Source organism: Anthonomus grandis, chromosome 12 (genome assembly GCF_022605725.1).
Source record: "Anthonomus grandis grandis chromosome 12, icAntGran1.3, whole genome shotgun sequence".
In the NCBI taxonomy this organism is placed as follows: Eukaryota; Metazoa; Arthropoda; class Insecta; order Coleoptera; family Curculionidae; genus Anthonomus; species Anthonomus grandis.
The window spans coordinates 19,993,175-20,014,226 of NC_065557.1; the positions used below are offsets into that span (position 1 = coordinate 19,993,175).

The 21,052-nt window shown below is 29.1% G+C and overlaps 1 protein-coding gene across 6 annotated transcripts in view; it reads left to right on the forward strand.

Annotated features, from left to right (window-relative positions):
* Positions 1-21,052, forward strand: part of LOC126743407 (uncharacterized) — a 527,051-nt gene that overhangs the window by 376,822 nt on the left and 129,177 nt on the right. For 5 of the 6 annotated variants that reach the window (XR_007662858.1, XM_050450485.1, XM_050450488.1 and 2 more), the window contains exon 2: positions 8,992-9,021. The exons of the other annotated variant lie outside the window; for it this stretch is intronic. Coding sequence is in view for 4 of the 5 variants with exons in the window: in XM_050450485.1 (XP_050306442.1) it covers positions 8,992-9,021 (30 nt within the window). In the remaining variant the exon portion in view is untranslated. The remainder of the gene's footprint in view (positions 1-8,991; positions 9,022-21,052) is intronic. 6 annotated transcript variants of the gene reach the window in all.

The following is a 21,052-nucleotide window of genomic DNA, read 5'->3' on the forward strand; positions in this document are numbered from 1 at the left end:
AAAGTAAAAATTAACACTGATACAGGCAGCTAAAATGTAAACAGTTGTGTGCACAAAATTTTGCTTTCAAATTCATATGAAATAATAATATTAACACCTTCATATTACTTAAATAGTTGTTCTTTCCAAATGCTCCACTAGACCTATCTATTAAGTAGCAAAGAGTTTCTGAGAGGAACCTACAATCTAAGCAACTCTGACCTCAATTGACTTGCGCCTCTAGTTAAGTGTTAATAGTCCTGGTAGATTTAGCAGTGCTATAATACAAACTATTTTATAAGAAGTAACCAGGCAGGCATATATTATAATAGGCAACATTAGAATGAATTATTATTATTTAAGTCTTCTCGATATTCTCACTCCGTTTGTTAATGTAAAATGACTCTTTAGCTCTGATCTCAAGAACACTCAGAACTAATGAAGAACAAGATGAAGGTCATATCATCAGCATAGACAATGGTCTTATTCTTTTTATCTTATTAAGATAAAAAGCTTAAATATTTAATAGAAATTTCAAATTAAATTTATTTCTGTTTGATCTCTTCCTAAATTAGTTGTTACAAAATTCATATGCAATGTAAGCCTATATTATTGACCAAGAAAAGCAAAAGGATTTTGAGTTTAATACATTTTTTCCTGTGAGTATTTAAAATTTCGCTTATGAGCTTTTTATCATGTTTTCTATTAGTTATTTTTAACTTAGATTTATAATAGTTATTTTGTAGTAATTTGCTATAAGTCTATCTATAAATTTGGTTTTAATTTTAATTTTATTTTTTATACATTATTATAAATAAAATGAAAACTTTACCGTAAATAATTATAATTATTTTTTATCCGATCCTTTTGTAATATAGCATTAATATTTCTTTGTGTTACCCAAAATTTACGTTTTTAACTATTTTTGTATTTGTCCTAATTAAAATTAATATTTTATTTTTAATACAATATCAATAGAAGAAAGATCTTCTTCCAAAAATGTATCAGTAAGTTGGCGAAATAAATTAATGAAATCGATCTTAGTTTTTAGATGTTGGTAATTAAAATTAATATTTTTCATATGTTTAGAATAGATAAACAGATTAGGTATTTATTTATAGAATATTTACATTAGTTTGATCTAGAATATTTATATTAACGTCAATTATTATTTCACACATATTCATCTTATGCAAAAGACCTAGGGTCTCTAATTCCTGTACAAATAGATTAAGGGTTCAATAAACTTTATATTTATCTAACTTTATAGTACAATCTAAAAGCTTAATTTGGTTTAAAATATTAAAACAGATATTGCGTTTACACGCAAGTAGAATTTATGCTCTGCTTCACATAAATAATAATTAACACTGCAATTCTGATTAACTGCGGAATAATTAAAAAAACTCTTACTACTTTACCTAAAAAGATTATTAATTGGAAATATCTCTAAAACCACTATAACATCTATTTTTGTTATATAAAGCAAATTAAAATATATTTTTGTAAGATTTTTAATTTTTCATTTTAAATTAAAAGGTTTATTTTTACCCATAAAAAAATTGCTTACATTCTTTATTGAACCTTCTTGAGTTAATTTCCCAAGTACTTACTATTAGTATTATTATAGTAGCAAATTTTTCTAGCATATTAACAAATTAATCTTTCTTTCCTCTTTTTCTTTATTAAAATATATCCGATAATTATTTGCCTATTCTTATATCAATTTTTCCGTATCAGCTATATTCTTTTAAATATTACATCTAGCTGATATTATAATATTTTTTCGTACTCCTTGTTATTCTGCAATAATAAGTAATTTTATTTAATATTATTTTTTTTATCTTATAATTACTTTTACGTAAAATATTGAACCTAACAAATATTGGTTAAAAGATCTATGCAGTTCAATAATACATAATTATATCCTTTTGAGAAAAGCTCCTTTTTAGTTTATTTAAAATACAAACTTTTCTTGAAATATTTACAAGTTCCGCTATCGCCTCCGGAGTGCCTGTCATTGCAGGGCGCTTTTCAGGAGCACTGTTTGTAAATTATTAGAAACTATACCTGCTTCCTGCTGACAGATATCTGATCTATTGCAGGCGAGTTTCTATTTAATTATAATTGAGTCAGAAATGTGTTGTAGAGCAAACGTCACTGAATAAACTCGACTTATTTAATAAACACTGCTACTTTCATTTATGCTATATTAATAAAATTTTTAATTTTTACTTTAATTACAATTATTAAATTGCTATAATTACCGCCAATTTAGATGCGAAAAAAGAGCAAACACTCTAATCGATTTTTGTGACCTTGAGAAAGAAGTCTCAGATAAACTGCATTGAAACGTATTATATCTCGTGGAAGGCGACCAAAGACAATCGGCATTTAAGTTAAGCATTGTTTTTATTTAAATTAAGTTCATGTTATTTGTGTGATGGAACAAAAGTAATAATTTTAATGTAAACTTAATAGTATTTATTCTAAACTAAGTAATGAATAAAATAGTAAATACCATACCAATAAATCGAAGCTTAAGCGCGGGGTCTATGCAAACCTAGATGGAATCATGATAATTCTCGTAGTTAACATTATCGTGCACATGAGATGCTCTGGTACCTAATAGTAATGTGGAGGCGACGGAGAATCGACATACGTATCGGGTCAAAACTGATACTTCTATATTAAAGTAATTTGTGGCAATACTATGGAAAATTACAACAGATTAGATCAATTGTGTCACGTGAAATTTTTCTGTAGTCAGATATTTTAAATCTACAATATTTTAATTTATTTTAATTTCATATATAAGACATTGATTAAATGATAATCAGTTATAATATTTTGACCCTTTATAGTTTTCATCGTTTAACTAAGGAGGCTAACATAAATAGCTAATTCCATATGTTAAATTAAAGATTTATTAAAAAATATTAACATAATATTTGTTTGCTTTTGGTTTAAGTTTATGCAACGAAAATGCGCACAGCATAAGCGGTGCCCGAATAGATAAGTCCCTAAACGCAGTATACATTGAATCTTACTTAATACGAGCGTACTTAGGGTAATATTTGGAAAAAATTTACATAGATAGTTATTATGCTTTTGCAATATCTAGAATGTGCAAACTTTTTTATCACAAGATAGAAAAAAAATTGTAAGAAATTGCCTAAAAAACTAAGGGCTTACTCAAATTTGAATTTCTGGATAAACAAATCAAACTTAAAGCGCACAGGACTATTTAATAAATAAAATTTACACAATTGGACAGTAGAAAATTTACTACTACTAAGTCTCTTCTAGCTTTTGTTTAAGCTTTAGTTATTAGGTTTTACAATTTTTTTAATTCTCTGATAAGAAGAATCTTTTATCCACCGCGGTTTCGGTACCTAAATGCTCTTGATTTTTTTCTTTGAGACAAGATAAAAAAAGGTGCCTCTAAACAATAATATAATAACAAGCAAAAATTGCGAGAATGAATAACTGATATGGTATGAGAAATTCCAAATATTTTGCCAGTACTTAAGAGTTTCCAAGAAATTTTATTTGAACTGCAGAAAAACATCTTTAGCATTTATTGTAAGTTCTAATTTAAAATAAAGTATTCTCAACATTTTTTTATTCTTAAAACCTACTTAATTTGCCAGGTTAAAAATTAAAATACGATTAACTATAAATACCAGTTGCATTACAAACTTATATAGCAACAAGCTTTGCTTAAAGTAAAATCTTATTTTAATCCTAAATGCAGTTGTATTTACCAAAAGAGATAAATTTTTTGACCGCATTACTTTTAGATAGATTTCTTCAAATTTTTGCAAATTTCTAAAAAACAGAAATTTAAAAAAATAAATATTTTTTGCAGACCGTGAAAGTTTTACTAAAAAGCTCTAAAGAAAATATTGTTGATCTACTAACTGCTAAAAAAAAATCAATTTAAATATTTCTAAGTTAGCAATATCCTAATAAAAATTTTAGTACTTATTTTTAAAAATCACAAAAATGAACATTTCTTGAAAATAGTTCAAATTTGAACTGAATCAAAAATGATTTTCTTTAATTCGGAATTAGGATAAAACACACTAATGATTTAACGAAATGAATTGGAAAAAGGAACAAGATATATATTTTAATTAAAATTTAGTTAAACAAAAAAACAGTTAGTTTAAAAAAAAACATTAGTGAAGGGCCACTCTGCAAAATATTCAAAATTGAGATTCTATCTGTGAGCGTTGTCGAATTTACATTTTCTTTGTTCGCTTCAGTTGACAAGTATCTCCAACCGTCATCAAGTATAACCTAAAAGCTTATCACTAATTTAGAGACTTATAACTAGTCAAGGACATCGCGGTAAAAATATTGCTTCTAAGACTTTCTCTTTTTTTCTAAAGTTGCTCTTTTCACAATTACTTGGTTTCAGACCAACGGATATTATGGCTGTTATTCCAAACATATACAGGGTGATTTTTATAAGAAGATCATGCTTTTGGGGGATGATAGGGACGTTCAAATATAACTTTTGATATAAGAAACTATGAGTCGGAAATGCCTCAGAAGCAAAATACAGGGGGTTAAAGTTTTTAAAAAAATTAAGAAATTAATTTTTAGTTTTTTGACTGTTTAAGATATTGGTGTCAAATTTTCTCAATAAAGCTACCTAATAAAGATGCTTTAAATGTAAAAAGTAAATGTTTTAGTTTTAACCACTGGCGTAGATCAGACTACCATTAGAGTAATTTTTTAATAAAAAAAATAGTACGCCACTGATAATCAAAAATTTTAAGAATCCTTGGTTTATTTAACAGAAAAAAGGTATCCTGCATCTTTTTCCCAAAAGGCACCATTTTATCAGAATTTAAAAATTAATAACTTTAATAAAAACTAAGGAAAAAAAAATTTTATTGCATAACGTTAAAAAATACTAAATAATAAATAATAATAATTCATAATTAATTTAAAAGGTGCTCAAAGTGGTCGCCATTTTGTTGGATACAGAGCCTGCCGCGTAATGTTAAATTGTCGTGAATTTTCTGATTAACTTCGCCCCTATCTTTAATTTCGCCTGCAGCTACTGCAATGCGAGCCAAAAGATCATGTTCATCTGGCACAGGTGTAGAATTAATAAGTTGGTTCAAATGACCCCACAAATAAAAATCACAGGGATTTAAATCGGGAGAGCGCGCTGGCCAAGCCACTGGGCCTCCCCTCCCAATCCAACGTCTAGGATATCTTTGGTTCAAATATTCCCTGACAACGCGACCATAGTGTGCCGGACAACTATCATGTTGAAGCCACATTATTTGCCGAACTGCTTCAACAGTTCAGGCAGTACATCTCGAAGAAAAATCAAATAATTCCCTGCAATGAGACTTCTTGGCAAAATGTATGGACCAATCAAGTTCTCCTCTACAATGCCTGCCCAAACATTCACAAATAATTTTTGTTGGTAGCCACGGATAAATTTAGCATGAGGGTTTTCATCAGCCCAGACATGATTGTTTCTTGGGTTGAAATATCCCTCTTGGCAAAACGTTGATTTGTCACTAAACAAAATAGCTTGGCGAATGTCTGGGTGTTCAGCCCCTTGTTGAAGATACCAAGTGGCAAACGCGAACCTATTAGCATAGTCTTGGGGCAACAGATGCTAAACCTTTTGTTTTTTAAATGGATAAAGGTGGTTATCATGCAAAACTTTCCAAACCAACGTTTGGCTTATCCTAAGGTGATCAGCAATTTTTCGGGTACGTATTTGGATCCTCTTCAATATTGTGAAGTATTTCCTCCTCAACGTTATCACGAATAGGTCTTGCACGAACTCTTATGCCTGGGTTCACCTAAAACAAAAAGTACATGTTAATTTTTTGTTTTAATTTTTTTTAAGTAGATACTTACTTGTAATTGTCCTCTCTCACGTAGACTCCTGTCGACCTTAAGAAAAAATCTTCTCTCTGGGACCATTTGATTGGGAAAACGTTCAGCATAAATCGCGCGAGCCAATACAGCATTTCCTCTGGTTTCACCAAGGTTAAATGCATATCTGCCAATTCATTCCACGTAAATCGCTCCATAACATTCAAAATAAAGCAACGGCAGAACAACTACCTTTTTAAATTAATTAGGAAGATGACGTTATAACAAAGTTTTGATTCGTATGTCAAAAATATCCTAGCAACCGTCAAAGCTATTAGTTATTTTGTTATCATGTCTCTTTGCAATTTGCGTGGCATTGAGTTAGCGGATATCAAGCGTTCGTGCAAGATCAAATACCGAAATTAAAGATAGGGGTGAAGTTATTCAGAAAATTTACGACAATTTAACATTACGCTGCAGGTTCTGTATCTAATAAAATGGCGGCCACTTTGAGCACGTTTTAAATGAATTATTATTATTTATTATTTAGTATTTTTTAACGTTATCCAATATTTTTTTTTCCTTAGTTTTTATTAAAGTTATTTATTTTTAAATTCTGATAAAATGGTGCCTTTTGGGAAAAAGATGCAGGATACCTTTTTTTCTGTTAAATAAACCAAGGATTCTCAAAATTTTTGATTATCAGTGGCGTACAATTTTTTTTATTAAAAAATTACTCTAATGCCTATCTGATCTACGCCACTGGTTGAAACTAAAACATTTACTTTTTACATTTAAAGCATCTTTATTAGGAGCTTTATTGAGAAAATTTGACACCGATATCTTAAACAGTCAAAAAACTAAAAATTAATTTCTTAATTTTTTTAAAAACTTTAACCCCCTATATTTTGCTTCTGAGGCATTTCCAACCCATATTGTCTTATATCAAAAGTTATATTCAAACGTCCCCTATCATCCCCCAAAAGCACGACCTTCTTATAAAAATCACCCTGTATATTAACTCTTAGTGTAACTTCTGTGAGAGCGACCAAACGCGCTTGCCTATGTAGTTTTGCCATATCTGCAAATAATGTTTAACTTCTAATGGAAAATATTTTGAATTGAATTAGAAATACTACCATATTATCATACTATCATCTAAATAAATATTTTCCTAATTAGAACATATGAGAAAAAGAACGTCAAATTTTCCCTGTCTCCTTAGTTAACTGATGTGTTTGATTACATTTGTAAAAATGGTGCAGAATGCAAAGCTCGCCTCTCCTCTGTTCCTTATGATGAAGTTGTTATTCACATAGCGAGGTCAAAGAATCTGGTACCAAATAAAATGTATCGTATTTTAAATGAAAAAAGATAATGCAAATTCAGCAGTGACTTTTTAGTTAATCATTGTTTACCACCTTCAAACATGTCTGGAATAATGAGTGAATATTTCACGCAATTTATTTTAAATACATATTAACTAAATATAAAGGATCTATACTATATTAAGTTAGTGTATATGAAAAATTTATTTCATAAAGCATACAACGTTGCTTCAAATAAATCACCTAATATAATTTTCTTCAAGCATATTCTGCTTTAGCTTATTTTCCCGCCAGTCTAGGGCTTTGTGTACAATTTAATTTTTGTCATCAGGACGTAAATCTTCTCATTCTTTGAGGATATAAAACAATTTAGAAGGAAAAGGCCATTATAAGGTTTCCGCTTTAATACAATTTTTATAGAATTGTATGAAATGTAATAGAGATTAGTTTTGCGCTCGAGACGATAATTAGGTTAGGTACGGAGTGCATGAACAGGTATATTATATACAACTTTAAAATTACTTTTTAATTGGAGTTGATAAACATTGGTTTTACTATTTTTTTAATGAAAAATAAAAATTGAAGATAATTAATAAATTTAAATTTCAAAATCAAATACACAAAATCATTTTCGAACAATTTTTTAGCCTCGCAGCTTTATATATTAGAACTGAGCTAATATGTTGTGGCGAATGCGCATGTTGCAACCATCCGCCACAAATGTTCAACTAGTACAGCTCCGGAGGAAATGCGGCAACACGGCGACCGGAATGAACTGTCAACGTGAGGGCTGTCAACGATCACTCACTTCTTGACGCCCAATTTACTCGACTTAATGTTTTAATCTTTGCTAGTTTTTTTTAGTTTGTACGTTTAGGATAAATAAATAGTTTTCATAAAAAATAGAAACTGTGTGCCTTAATTGCTCGCCGCAACGGCCACAATGTCTTTAAACTTTTAAAAATTAAGAACTGGTCTAAAACTGGCGTTTCATTAGTAAAAAATTTTACATGAAAAATATTGACTTGGATATCAATAAGTAAATCTACATTATAGTAGGTAAGGAATAACACTTTTACTTTCCAAGAATTAATCTAAACTACATCTCTAACCTCAATAGTGAAAGTTTTTTTTATTTTATTTTTTAAGGATATTGAATATTGAACTAAATACTAGTTAAATCTAATTGAATAAATGCGATCACTGAAAAATTTTTGCATGTTCTTATTTAAAATATTTATATATTTTTTAAAATCAAATTTAGACTGCCAGTTGCGCTGTCAATTTTGGGTTAGCTTTTAGTATTATAGGTAAAAATTTAAATTTTATCTACAATATTAACATCTCTAAACTTTTTAAACGCAGACATATAAAAATGGGAAAATTAACACAAAGTTAAATGAAGCGATTATTGCAGCAGATGTTATTCTTTTGAGCGATATTTGGAATTTTTTCATTTTTCGTTATTTGTCATTTCATCCCCTTAAATATTTACATTTTTTTGTTTTTATATTTTATTAAGACTTTCTACACGTATGTACTTACTGATGAGACTATTAGCTTTTTAGGATTAAGATAGTTATCTCAGGATATCAAGTTATTCTAATATATTTTTTTACTATTATTTTAATATATTAGTAAATTTGTTTGGTTCAACTGCGTTAAGCTAAGAAGAAAATTAGTTATTTAATTTTAATAGTTGAATGACTTTATATTTTATTGTTTGTCTAATACTGCCCTTATATTTGCAAAAGATAACATACTTCTTATATAGGAAATTTGATAAAACAAATCAATTATATGACTAATATATATTTATTTTTTTCAGGTAAATGATTTATCCAGAATCCAAGTATTGGTAAGAAATTATGAATCTAAAATAATAATTATTTAAAATAATAATAATGTTAATACTTGTATTCAAGTGGCAAAAATTCAATTCCAAAATTTAAGGTCGTAATGAAAATTACAAAAAAGATTTTAATGTTAAACTGACCACATAGTGGAATTATAACCTAATCAATGAAATGCAAACTTAAACTCGCTAGTTTAAATCTGGAGATGGCGACGATTATTTATGTAAATCAACTAGACTATCAACGATCATTAAACGTAATGTTTACACTTCCTTTTGACATTTTACAAATTATTATTTCCAGTTCAGCTAAATTTTACTAAGAAACAAGTAAATACGGTAATCTCCTTCAGTGCATTAAAAAGTTGTACTCTACAGGACTTTCTTTTTTAAATATTTACTAAGAAAAATAGAATGCTAAATTGATAATAAGAATTTCGAAATGAATTTAACAATATAAGTAAATTTTTATTTGATTTACAGACTGATATGGGTATAGAGTTATCTGAATATATTCTGCGATCCAATACATCAGTTTTGTAAAAGATATGATATACTTTTTAAAATAAATTAAAAAATAGAGTAAAATATTTCCTTAAAGGTGAAAAACACGTTATCAATATTTTTATTAAGATGTTAGTATTAAGCAAAAAAATTGAAACAAATCACCCAATAAATCTAATAGTTAAATTATGGTAGTTGTACAATAAAAATAATTAAAACAAATGAACTGACAACAAAAGGTGTAAATATTGTTTAAAAATGAAAAAAGACCCTGTTCGAACTCTTACGTTTTATATTTATACGTAACGTAATTATAATTAATTTAAGCGAGAGCAGAAATTAGAAGGAAGTTTCCCGAAGCGAACGTGAACAATGCATTAAATGAAAGCAAGGAGCTTTTCGTGCCGTTGGTAGCTGGTTTATTATTCTCTAGGCAATTAGCGACAGGCTAGAAGAAAACTTATCCGATAAATTAAAGGTCCGTTGGTTCGTAAGGAAATTAGCCAGAATTTTCGCTTGGATCTCAAATTGTAGTCCTAGTTAGATAAAATAAAAAATATGTTTTCTATAATTGTGTTAAAAGTATCTCCAAACTTTGGCGAGCATAACGGAGTAAAAACTGCACTTTTTATGGTGTAATTACTTTGATGGATTGTTAAAGAATACCATTTTTATTAACAGATTTGTTTTTTTTTAATTTGTTACTATAAAATTATTAAAGAGGAAGTTATGATAATATTATAAATTATTTATTATTTAAAAAACTAATTGATGTACTGAAACATTAATAGATAATCTACTAGAAATATGCAATGTATAATTACTATAATAGTAGTAATAATTTTTTTTAACAAAATGGTAAAGTACAAAATAGTAAGCTAGTTAATTTAATCTATGGATAGGTATTATGTTAGTCAGTTATCATTATTAAAGAAAATATACGAACACCAAAATAAATTATTTAGGAAAGAAATTGACTAAAAAATTTTATTTATGCACAAACTACCTTCATAAGAAATGTATATAATACATATCGTTTATATGGCAATATTGTACATTTATAAATGATAAAACTAACCCTATTAAAAATAATTCAAAAACTATATGAACAAAAACTGAAAGTAAAAAAAAGTAAAAAAATATACCTTATTCTTATACTTATGCATAACTTAAATTACTTATTTATTCAAAAGATTTTTCTTTGGTTTATTTTAAAAACTTTAATATCAATTTGTCGGTAATTATTTAATTGATATTACTTTCCGTCTATAGAATATTTCCGCAGAATGTAATAGATAAAACAGGATTGTTAATTTTTCAAATAATATATAAAAAGTATGCATCAAATTCAGTGGCCTTATATTATAAAGAGGTAATTGAATCTCCAAATCTTATATTTAAGTGGTGAACATCAAGGTAAGACTGTTGTTTTATTTATAATTATTTTATCAAGAACCTAGTTTTCTTTAAATACCAATTCTTCAAGGATAAGGCATGACTTATAAGCTCCTCGCATTAAACTTGGTAAACCAATCTTAGAAAACATATTTGAATATTTTGTATTCTATAAGTAAATTTCTTTTGTTAAGTATACACAGCACCACAGTAGTTAAAAAAGTGAACAAATACATATATTCTTTATTACTAACATTCGTATACATATTCGTATACAGATACAAGCAATGCCAATAAAAGAAAAATGAGAAATTTTGAGACTATTTTCAAAATTAATTTTATTTATTAATATATAAATTTCCGACTAATCACAAACACTAAAAGAGTAAACATAATAAGCGAATAACAAGAAAATGATTACCATTTAAAATTTCTCATTATGGTCTAATTTGTATATCATAGTAGACCGTAATAAGGATATTTATGTAAAAAAAGTATTGTGCCTCGGAATAATAAAATCATCTCGGTTTCTGGTAAAAGTATTTAGGGTTTGATAAAAATCACTGTTTGTATTAAAAAGACCCGTTTTTTTATAAACATAACTAATTGTAAATAATATAAAGCAGAGACAGTTAGAATGCCTAGTTGTGAAAAATATGACATGCAGGATGCTTAGTATGGTACTTATTCGTTTTTGAGCAATAAAGACCTTAATTGCAAATTTTGAAAGGCATTAGAAAATTATTCCTTAACTTATGATACTTTTAATATAAGCAAAATAGTAGACCTTAAAACAATTGATGTTTTTATTACCTGCTAGCCTTCAAAATAGATAATAACAACTTGCCAGTCTGGAACACAGCCTCATAATATGATCTTCCCAACTTATTATTTTGTCTATTATTGCTCCTAGGAATTTAACCTCAGCGAAAGGATTGATATGTTAAGCAGTCTTGTGATCAGTAATTCAGTAAGAATACCTGATTTTTTGAACATAATTAAACCTGCCTTTTCTGGATTGAAGGCATGTTATCTACATGCCATATCTGCAGCAATTATTGTGATATAATTGGAGAGACCCTTAATTGTTTGATGACCTACTGTGACTAAGCAATGATCAACAAATTAAACAACCAAGCCCATTATTAAACCTTGAGCTATTCTGAATCTTGAGGTACCTTGCCATCGCCATTATCCTGCTCTCCGATATGTATGTACAAAATGATTTGTCAATACTAATGAAGTATACGATCTATGAGAAAAATATTGCATAGATTTTAGAGGTATTTTCAGGTCTACAGGTCCCTAAAGTTTGGACAAGTAGGTGGTGATCCATTGTGCTAAAGGCTTCTGAAAGATCAAAGTATAAGCCTACTGTCTTCTTACCAATATCCAAGGTATAAATAAATTTAAAAAGAAAACTTAATCAGCAATAAAGTGCAGTTTTTGGTTTCCATTTCGGATGTCGCTGGATTTATACATGCTTTTCAAGTTAGATAAAGCCAATTCTAATACAATATGGTATTACTGAATAGTAATATTATTTGTAACTTAAAAACCGAATATTTTAAACAATATTATAGTTTTAATTTATTTTTAATTTCTTTGCTTTTACCTACATAATTAAAATTGCTATGATCTTCAATTATTGTTTTTACCTGGTACAATAACATCCCTTAATAATTACTAACATTCAAACTTAAACGCGTATCCTAATTATTTACCTTCATTAAATATATAACGTAATGCTTCTTGTCAATAAAAAATAAGATTATAATCTTAGATTATGCACGTTTATAGGTAGAAACTAAACCGAATTTATATTTATTCTTCTAGATATAATTTTTAAATGGATATACCATATCATAATCAAGTAGTCACTTACATGGTTATAAACCTCGGTTTGTGTTAAAATGAAATATATCTATATGAGTTATTTGTCTTTCTTTTATGCATTTTTAAATGCCTATGATCATTGTCTTTTTTAATTTATATTTAAATATCAACTGTCTTACTTGGTAAGCGCATATTAATAACATAATCTTTAGGCCTGAAAAAAAATTTAGCTTAGATACGCAAACAAAACAAACGTATTGTTAAGCTTTTATTTCTTTATTTTAAAAATATAATACTACTTTGGGAAATTCTTGATATATGGTTAAAATCACTATAACCTTATGGTGAGATAAAGATAAAATTGAACATATTAGAAGCTTGTTCCTAATATGACTAATTATAAAGAAATATGTATACAAAAATAATAGATAGCAGTAGAAAAGTTGTATACATAATGTTTCAAATTATTTATATATGTTTTAAGGTATCTTGTTAATTTAAATTTATTTCTATCATTATAATTGTCCAAAATATGTTTGGGATATAATATTGGGATTGAGATAAAAGGCACGTTTTCCGATTTGGAATTTGGTAACTTTTGAATAATACCAATGAGTTATATAACATTTATATACTATGTGGAATCTCTATGTAATATTACACAATAAGGACTAAAAAACATATGACAAAATATATCTAAATTTATATAAAAGATTGCAAATTTATTTTAGTTTATACCTATAGGACAATTTAATTATGTGTCGTACGATTCTGAACTTGTCCCAAGACGATACTTTCGCTAAAACATGAAGCACAGCAAGAAAGAGAAACTTAAATGGACCATTTAGACTACAAAGTAGAGAGCAAACTGAAAAGATTAAAAAAACGGAAACTTTTGGTAAGAGGTCGTATTCTATAACCTGGCTCTTTTATCAACAGTCAATGACTTCATTAATATAGACGGGCTCTTGCAACTATCATATACAGGCCACGTTCGAAATTTTCCTTGCACGTAACTCTTATAGTCCTGGCAATACGTTTCCCTTGAGTATGTGCCCTCGACTCATTACGCGATATAACGTTTCAAATATGCAGCAGGCCTCTCTGCTCCGAGAGAAAAGGGGGCTCTCGGGCACTTGCCTTTCATACGTCGCAAAAGAGTTTCGCTCGCTTCCAGGATCCGACCGGCGCGGCGTGGCGCTGTATCGTTGCAAATTGAAGTTCCTCGTAACTTTGAGCATGGGTGCGTAAAAGGCAATGCTAATTTGGGCCGTAATTATTTAACTTGGAGAGATTCTCCCTGCTAAGCTATATATATAATATGCCATCTTGTCAAAGTCGACGGCCGGGATTTAATGGGCGCACGGGCTTACTAGTCCTGGTGCTGTAATATTTATAAATTTTACCCATAGGACCTTAAATATTAAGAGAGCATGCGAGAGAGGTGGAATATTATATGTATACAGAATGTCAGTATAAATGTTAGTATCATGTTTGTAATGTTAAACCAACATTTTCTGTTATTGGGAAATATTATACAGAGGAGACATATTATATAGAGGTATACAGTGTTGAAAGGATTTCGAATATAGTGTTCCGCAAGATAATTTAATTGGTCAACTTTTACTTAAAATACATTTTTGGTTTGCGAGGGTATGATATTGTTGAGTGGAAAGAAATTAAAAATTAGTATCGATAAAATAGTTTATACGCTGTTGTATATTTATATGTTGTAGTATTAGACTACAACATATAAACTATTTTATATATAGACTCTCATCAATATCCTACTAAATGAAAGTTTAATAATTATTATAATAACTTTAAACCTAAATAAATATTAACTTATTTTTAATTTTAACTTTTCTTATCTCTCAATATATAAAATATCAATATATCTATTATAATTATCAATATATAACGTCGCATGCTCTATTTTGAAATGTGCCCCAGAATAGTTAAAGAGACTGCCTTACGTGCTAAGAGAATAACGAAAAACCCATGAGATTACTCAGTCAGAAGCTCGATGCATATGTGAGTTGATGAAGAATGATATTTAATTGATGAAGTAACGACCTCTCTCTAAAGGGACTTGTGTTATATGAGCCTTAACATTTTGTCCCTGATGCATACATGTTCGAAAGGATTAGAGCCAACTGATATCAGTTTAAACAAAGTACTTACTAAATTTTGAGGAGCAATGAATTTGATATTTCGGTAATATTTATAATAAAGCAGAGCAACTCTTATTTTTGTATCAGCCAATAGACGGATAAGTAAAAAAATACTTTATTAAGACAACTTCACTGAAAGAAGGTTCACTGACTTTAAAGCAATATTAATTTTTGATTTATTTTAATTAATCAACTAAAAGTTTTAATAAAAAAGTTAATATCTTGTGATAAATAACTTTTTTATGACTCACTTTACGTTTTTCACTATATACTTTATTTTGATGTCAGATCCAATACAAAACCCTCAACTAATACAAATAGTATAAAGAGTTTTCTGGTTTCTACCTATAGCATTTTCCAAAGTTTTTACTCCATTAAAGTCAATCAAGTTATAGACGTTAGTTCGAACCGTTCTCGAAACAAAAGTTGTCACGAAAAAGCATGAAATAACAGGGCAAGTTTCTAACCATATCCGGCATGTGAATTTTTAATAAACGTTTGCTTGCCTCTGTAAAGCGTATCTAACGGATAAATATTTTAGGATTTGTATATTCGTTTCGACATTGATATCTGACAGGGAACGAATTACTTCTACAGTGCACCATTTAGAGTTTTTTTCCTCTTTGGTATAGAATTAAATGAACGAAGTTTTGGCTCGTATAATTGTTTATACTTGTTTGTAATTATATATTGGTTTTGGAATAAAAATTGACCTTTTTCAATTAACGGTGATGATTAAATAAGTTTTATATATTAAATTAAAATAGAAACAAATCCTACCTATTTTATATAAAATAATTAAAGCTATTTAGGACTTTTACTTGGACATTTACTTTTGTACTCTGTTCAGTACATTTCATTAAGTTCTTTAAACTTTTTACTGGGTATAACTTTGGATATTCCTAAATCACACTACACAATACGTCAAAGCGTATTTATATGAACTCATATAAATATGTATACAAGGACTAAATTAATCTCTTTCTGATCATTAGCATTGTAGGAAATAAATGCCTCGACATTCGAATCAGACTCTAATTGTGGTTGCCTAACATAGGCGTTTTCTATAGTCATATGGAAATGAGCCAATAGAATTCGAATATTGATTTGCGGTATGCTGGTTTTGGGATTTTGTAAACATATCTATGGTTTCTAGGAGTTTATATGAATCATTGACAGTATTTATCATCATTGACCATTTGGATCGTATAGCCATTTCATATCACCCTGATTGTCCTTTTTATCTTGATCTCTTTTGATTTCTAACTAATATTGAAGAGAAGAAATGAGCTCAGTGATCAATAGATTAAATCTCATCTCCTAGGTAAAAAAAAATCTTTTATACCTCAAGTAAATTATTGTATTTAAGACTTATTGAACTTATAATAAATTAAATATAACGAAAGGTATCGTTAAAGACTTAAGTATTTCTTTTAAATACGTGAATAAGTCTATTTTCTTCTTCTTTTCATTATTTGAGCGTATGAGATAGTATTTTCTAAGTTTATTTTTAATCTATGTGACGTAATACCCAACAAAATAGGCAACTCTATATTCTTAATCAATTCATTAATGTATTCTTCATTGAAAACATCTCTTCTTGTTGGACAGCCAAAATTAAGGTTACTTGGGAGTAGCTATTCTAGCTTAAGTTTATTATGTGTTCTCATGAACGACCAAAAGATCACGCTATAAGAATAAAGAAGGTCCCTGTGATTATTAGTTTTTAGATCACTGTTTTTAATTAATACCTAATAATGATCCTATTCCATGGGGTTCATCATTTCACTTAACTGTGGAAGTAAAGTTGTAGTTTTGATTTTATTAATTGTAAGAATTTTATTTCAATATTAAGGCACATTTTTTTTAGAATTTCTTTTGCTATTATCTATGTAATTCCAAAGTCTTCTTTGAACATCACCATGGATTTCTACCAGATTTGAGATCCGGCATCTGGATATTACAATCTGCCTTCTTCCTTCTTTGCTCTCATGATTGCTGTAAAATTGTACTTATATTATACTTTGCTGTAAAATTCCACACTGTACCCAGTAAGATTTTATAGACTCGCCGCTTCTTTTCAGATTGGTTTTCTAACTTCCCTATTTCAGCTCAACATGACAATTGGATGTCGGTCCAATTATTTTGTAAGAAAACATGTATTATTACGTACCCATCTTTTGATTTAGTAATATTTCCAACTTTGTTAAAAAGTAGTCTCATAAAACAATGTTTTAGTATAATGATATAAGAGAAAAAACGTGCATTCAGTTAACCATTTAGCTAGAAACTTAAACATTGTACATAACAGATATAATTCAGAAAAAGAAGAGCCATACGATTTTATATTCTTAGCAATATAAAAGGCATTTAAGGTATTTAACAGTGCAGTTTTATCAGTATTATATTAATAATATTAAGTCAAAGCACAGTATAAAGAACAAGACAGTAGGTTCACTCTCTTGCGGCCGTTTGAAGTAGGGACTTCTAAACAGTGCCGACTTTTTTTACGCGGTCGTAAATTGTTATTTAGTTTCGACGGCAATCCTTGACGATACGGGGGGTGTTTGAAACATTTTTAATAAGGAATATTTTCGTACATCGCGGCGGGCAGCGTGTAATATATGGAATTTTTTGAAATTAAAGGTACTTTGTATTATTGTTAAAATGAAATTAAAAGAATATTATTAAGTATCTCTTTTGAACAAATAACTGTAAGAAAAACACTTGGTAGATAGCTTTAAAATTAAGTTTATTAGAATGTACACAATTAAATCTTAGCTTTACGTTCCTTTCATGCTCTTTTCTTAACTGACCAAGAAACTATCTACCTAATATTACATACACTTAATTAATAATAACTTCGTTAATATACCCATTTTTTAAATATTTAATAAAATTTACATAATAATGTGATAACAACACTCAGCATATGGAACTCGGTAACAGTGAAATATAAATAGGCAGTTAAATAAAAAAAACGTATTAAATGCCTAATTATTTGCTTTTTAAATAGGGGATGAAAGAACAAACCACTAAAATTCAAATAAAACGAAAATAGGTGTTTTACAACTTAGAATTCATATAAATATGCAAAATAAATATAGTTTTACATTGGGGATTATAGTACACATCAATATTTTGAAACTTAAACCCTTAAAAACCACCCTTAATGACGAAAAAAATGCAGTTTTAAGTATGGTTAGACGGTATAAGTGGCTAAAATTTATATCATTCAAATGATTGCAATGCAACTAATAATAAATCGGATAGCTTTCACTATTAAAAACCACCACTAATAACAGAATATTACCAAAAATTTTGCATTTTTTTAGATTAAAATCACGATTTAAAAAAAATATGTACTCTAAATCGCTGACACTTTTTGAATTTTTTTGTAGGATCTCAATTTTCCGAGATATTTAAGAAATACTGAAGAAAAGCATGTATTTTTTTCTGTAAACTAATCCATTTTTATTTAAAAAAAAATGTATATCCCCTTTTACTCCTGCAGCCATCTACGCAACATATCGCCGGCATTTTTAAAGTACAAAATTTCCGCACAACGCTATTATAGTTCTAATATTGAAGACGCCCCTGTATAACGCAGTCACCACCGGGCAGCAAAAAAGAGTAGCATCAGAAAGCGAGTGAGAAAGGCAACATTTTGGGCGGCGCTTAGAGTGATCGTTCTATTCTAGTTAAGTTCGGTGAGTTTTATCAGTATTATATTAATAATATTAAGTCAAAGGTACTGTAAAATTTTTTTTTTCTCGTGTGTTTCTCGATTTCTTAATTGGACCAAACAGATTTTGGGTAAGCAATTTATGATGGTCAAGAATTTATAAAAGTTTAGAGACCATAAAAAAATAATACTTAAATCATTTCTATTATATATTTGTAGCAGTGCAAATTAATATGAATAATTAATGATAATTAAATGTTTGATAATGATTCGTTCATATAATGATAAAAGGTAATCATCATATAAATAATAAATACCTTTCTCAAAAAATATGTCTTCAATAAATACTCTCTTTATGTTTTTTGGCATTTTCAAGTTATATTAATCTTAATATCTAAGCACCGTTAAAACAATTACTATTAAGGCGAACATCTTCTGATCGTCGTTTTGACAGGAAATATAAAAAATATATATTCTTGTAGTATTGCCGCATAATAAACAAAAATGTGATCTCCATAAAAAATTGTTTCACACTGTAAGTGTATGACTTGTAGTAATCAAATTTCTAAAAAAGTAAAGGCACGACTTTTATGCTTTCAGAGTTGACATATCTACAAAATAAATTTTAAACTTTTAACTATAATCCAGTTCTGCATATTTACTGGGAATTAGGAAAAGAAGTCATTCTTAGCCTGTCAATCAACAAAGCAGATTCAAGTTAATTTGAGTTGGCAACAAGGACAAAAGAAAGGGTTTAGGTTTCTGCGTCAGAAACATTCTCTACGTTAAATACAAAACTAAATAAACAAAAAAATTGTGAACAATTTGTTAAAGAAGTCAAAAGCAAAAGTTAATTCTCAATCCTGAAGTTCACTGAGCATTTAAAAGAAAATATTACCACATAGCGAGAGAAAAATATTGCTACAACCTGCAGAACTGCAGAACAGAATTATTAATATACAAGTATAATTATGGACAGAAGTAACCCGAAGTGACTCACATTGCAGTCTACAAAAAGATTTAGCCAATACATGAAAGAAAGAGAAACAGTGACATATGTTAGACTGTTGCGTTTTCTTAATAGTAATGCACAAAGGGATATTAGATAATTGCAACCTGAATTCATGCTTGTTTAATTACATTGATCAGCCAGTATTATTTTGGACCTATTAAATTATGTTAGTAGCTAGCTAGCAAAACACCTTGAATAAATTGTTGCTAATACTTTTAAAAGTGTATAAGAACATTCTGTCATCAGATTATTCGACCTGCAAATAGTTCGGGTCCTATTATAGATGGAACTGAACCTTCGTAGATTTTCTTGCTAATAGTTCGACAATTAAGTTTTCTTTGATGTGATCGTGGCATTTAATGCAGTATATTGCACTGTAAAGTGCAACTTTAGGTAGCTCGAATCTAAACCTTTCAGCGTGGAAAAACTCCTCAAATCTGAAATAACCTGAAGCTCGATTGAATTTCTCGGACCCTTTTAATTGCACGTTATTAACAAAACGTAAGCAGTATGACATCATACGAGTTAAGCGCCAAAGCTTGAAAGACAAATTCCACTCCATGACAGAGGAACTGCATGGATCTAAAGCAGCACTTGCGGAGGAATCGAATAGATAGCAGCATCGTAAGCAGATATAGCATTTACTCAGTTCCCCAAGGGAAGAGATTTTCAGCTAAGATTTTTCCAAAGAACGAAAATTTTTTTAACAGGGATCTCATCCCATAAAGCTTTGCCTCATCAAAGCATCTGAAAGATGATTTTGACACGGATGATACACGGGCTGACCAGGCCCAAAAAGTTATACATGCGCGCAATGGTGGAAAGAATATATCGTTTAGTACATTCTCATAGTTGAGAAGAATGATTAAGGTGAAATACAAGTTCATCCCTCCGACTTTCGAGCAACGCTTCGATTTTCACAACTCTAATATGTGTATAAGTTTCTATTTTCTCTAAGCAAAAAAAGTTTTCAAGGACTTTTGGAACGTTTTAAATCCATTTCCACAATAAAAATTTTGCAGAAGCTAGGATTTCGAAAACCTCTTTACAAATTTGAACGGCTGTGGCAAAACCCTTAGTTCCATAGAGCAAGTTATCAACAGTCATGCATCGGCGGATTACATTAGCACTTTCATACTTCGGAATGATAATTTTAAAAGACAGTTGCTATCAGACAGCCAGTGAAAAGACCGAACTTGATGCCAGTCCAGAAGTGACGGTATTAATCGGCTGGAAAGAATCGGGTCTTCATAAGATTCCTTGAAGTGATTTTGGCGATACATCTTGCAAATATCCAAAAAGGCATACATTCTAAATCTTAGCAAGATAAAGATGCTTTCAGTCTGAACATTCGGACCAGTCATATGAAGGTCATTCAGGGAGATGCCAGTAATAAAGAAGGCAGAGCCGTCAAAGACACCTCGCGAA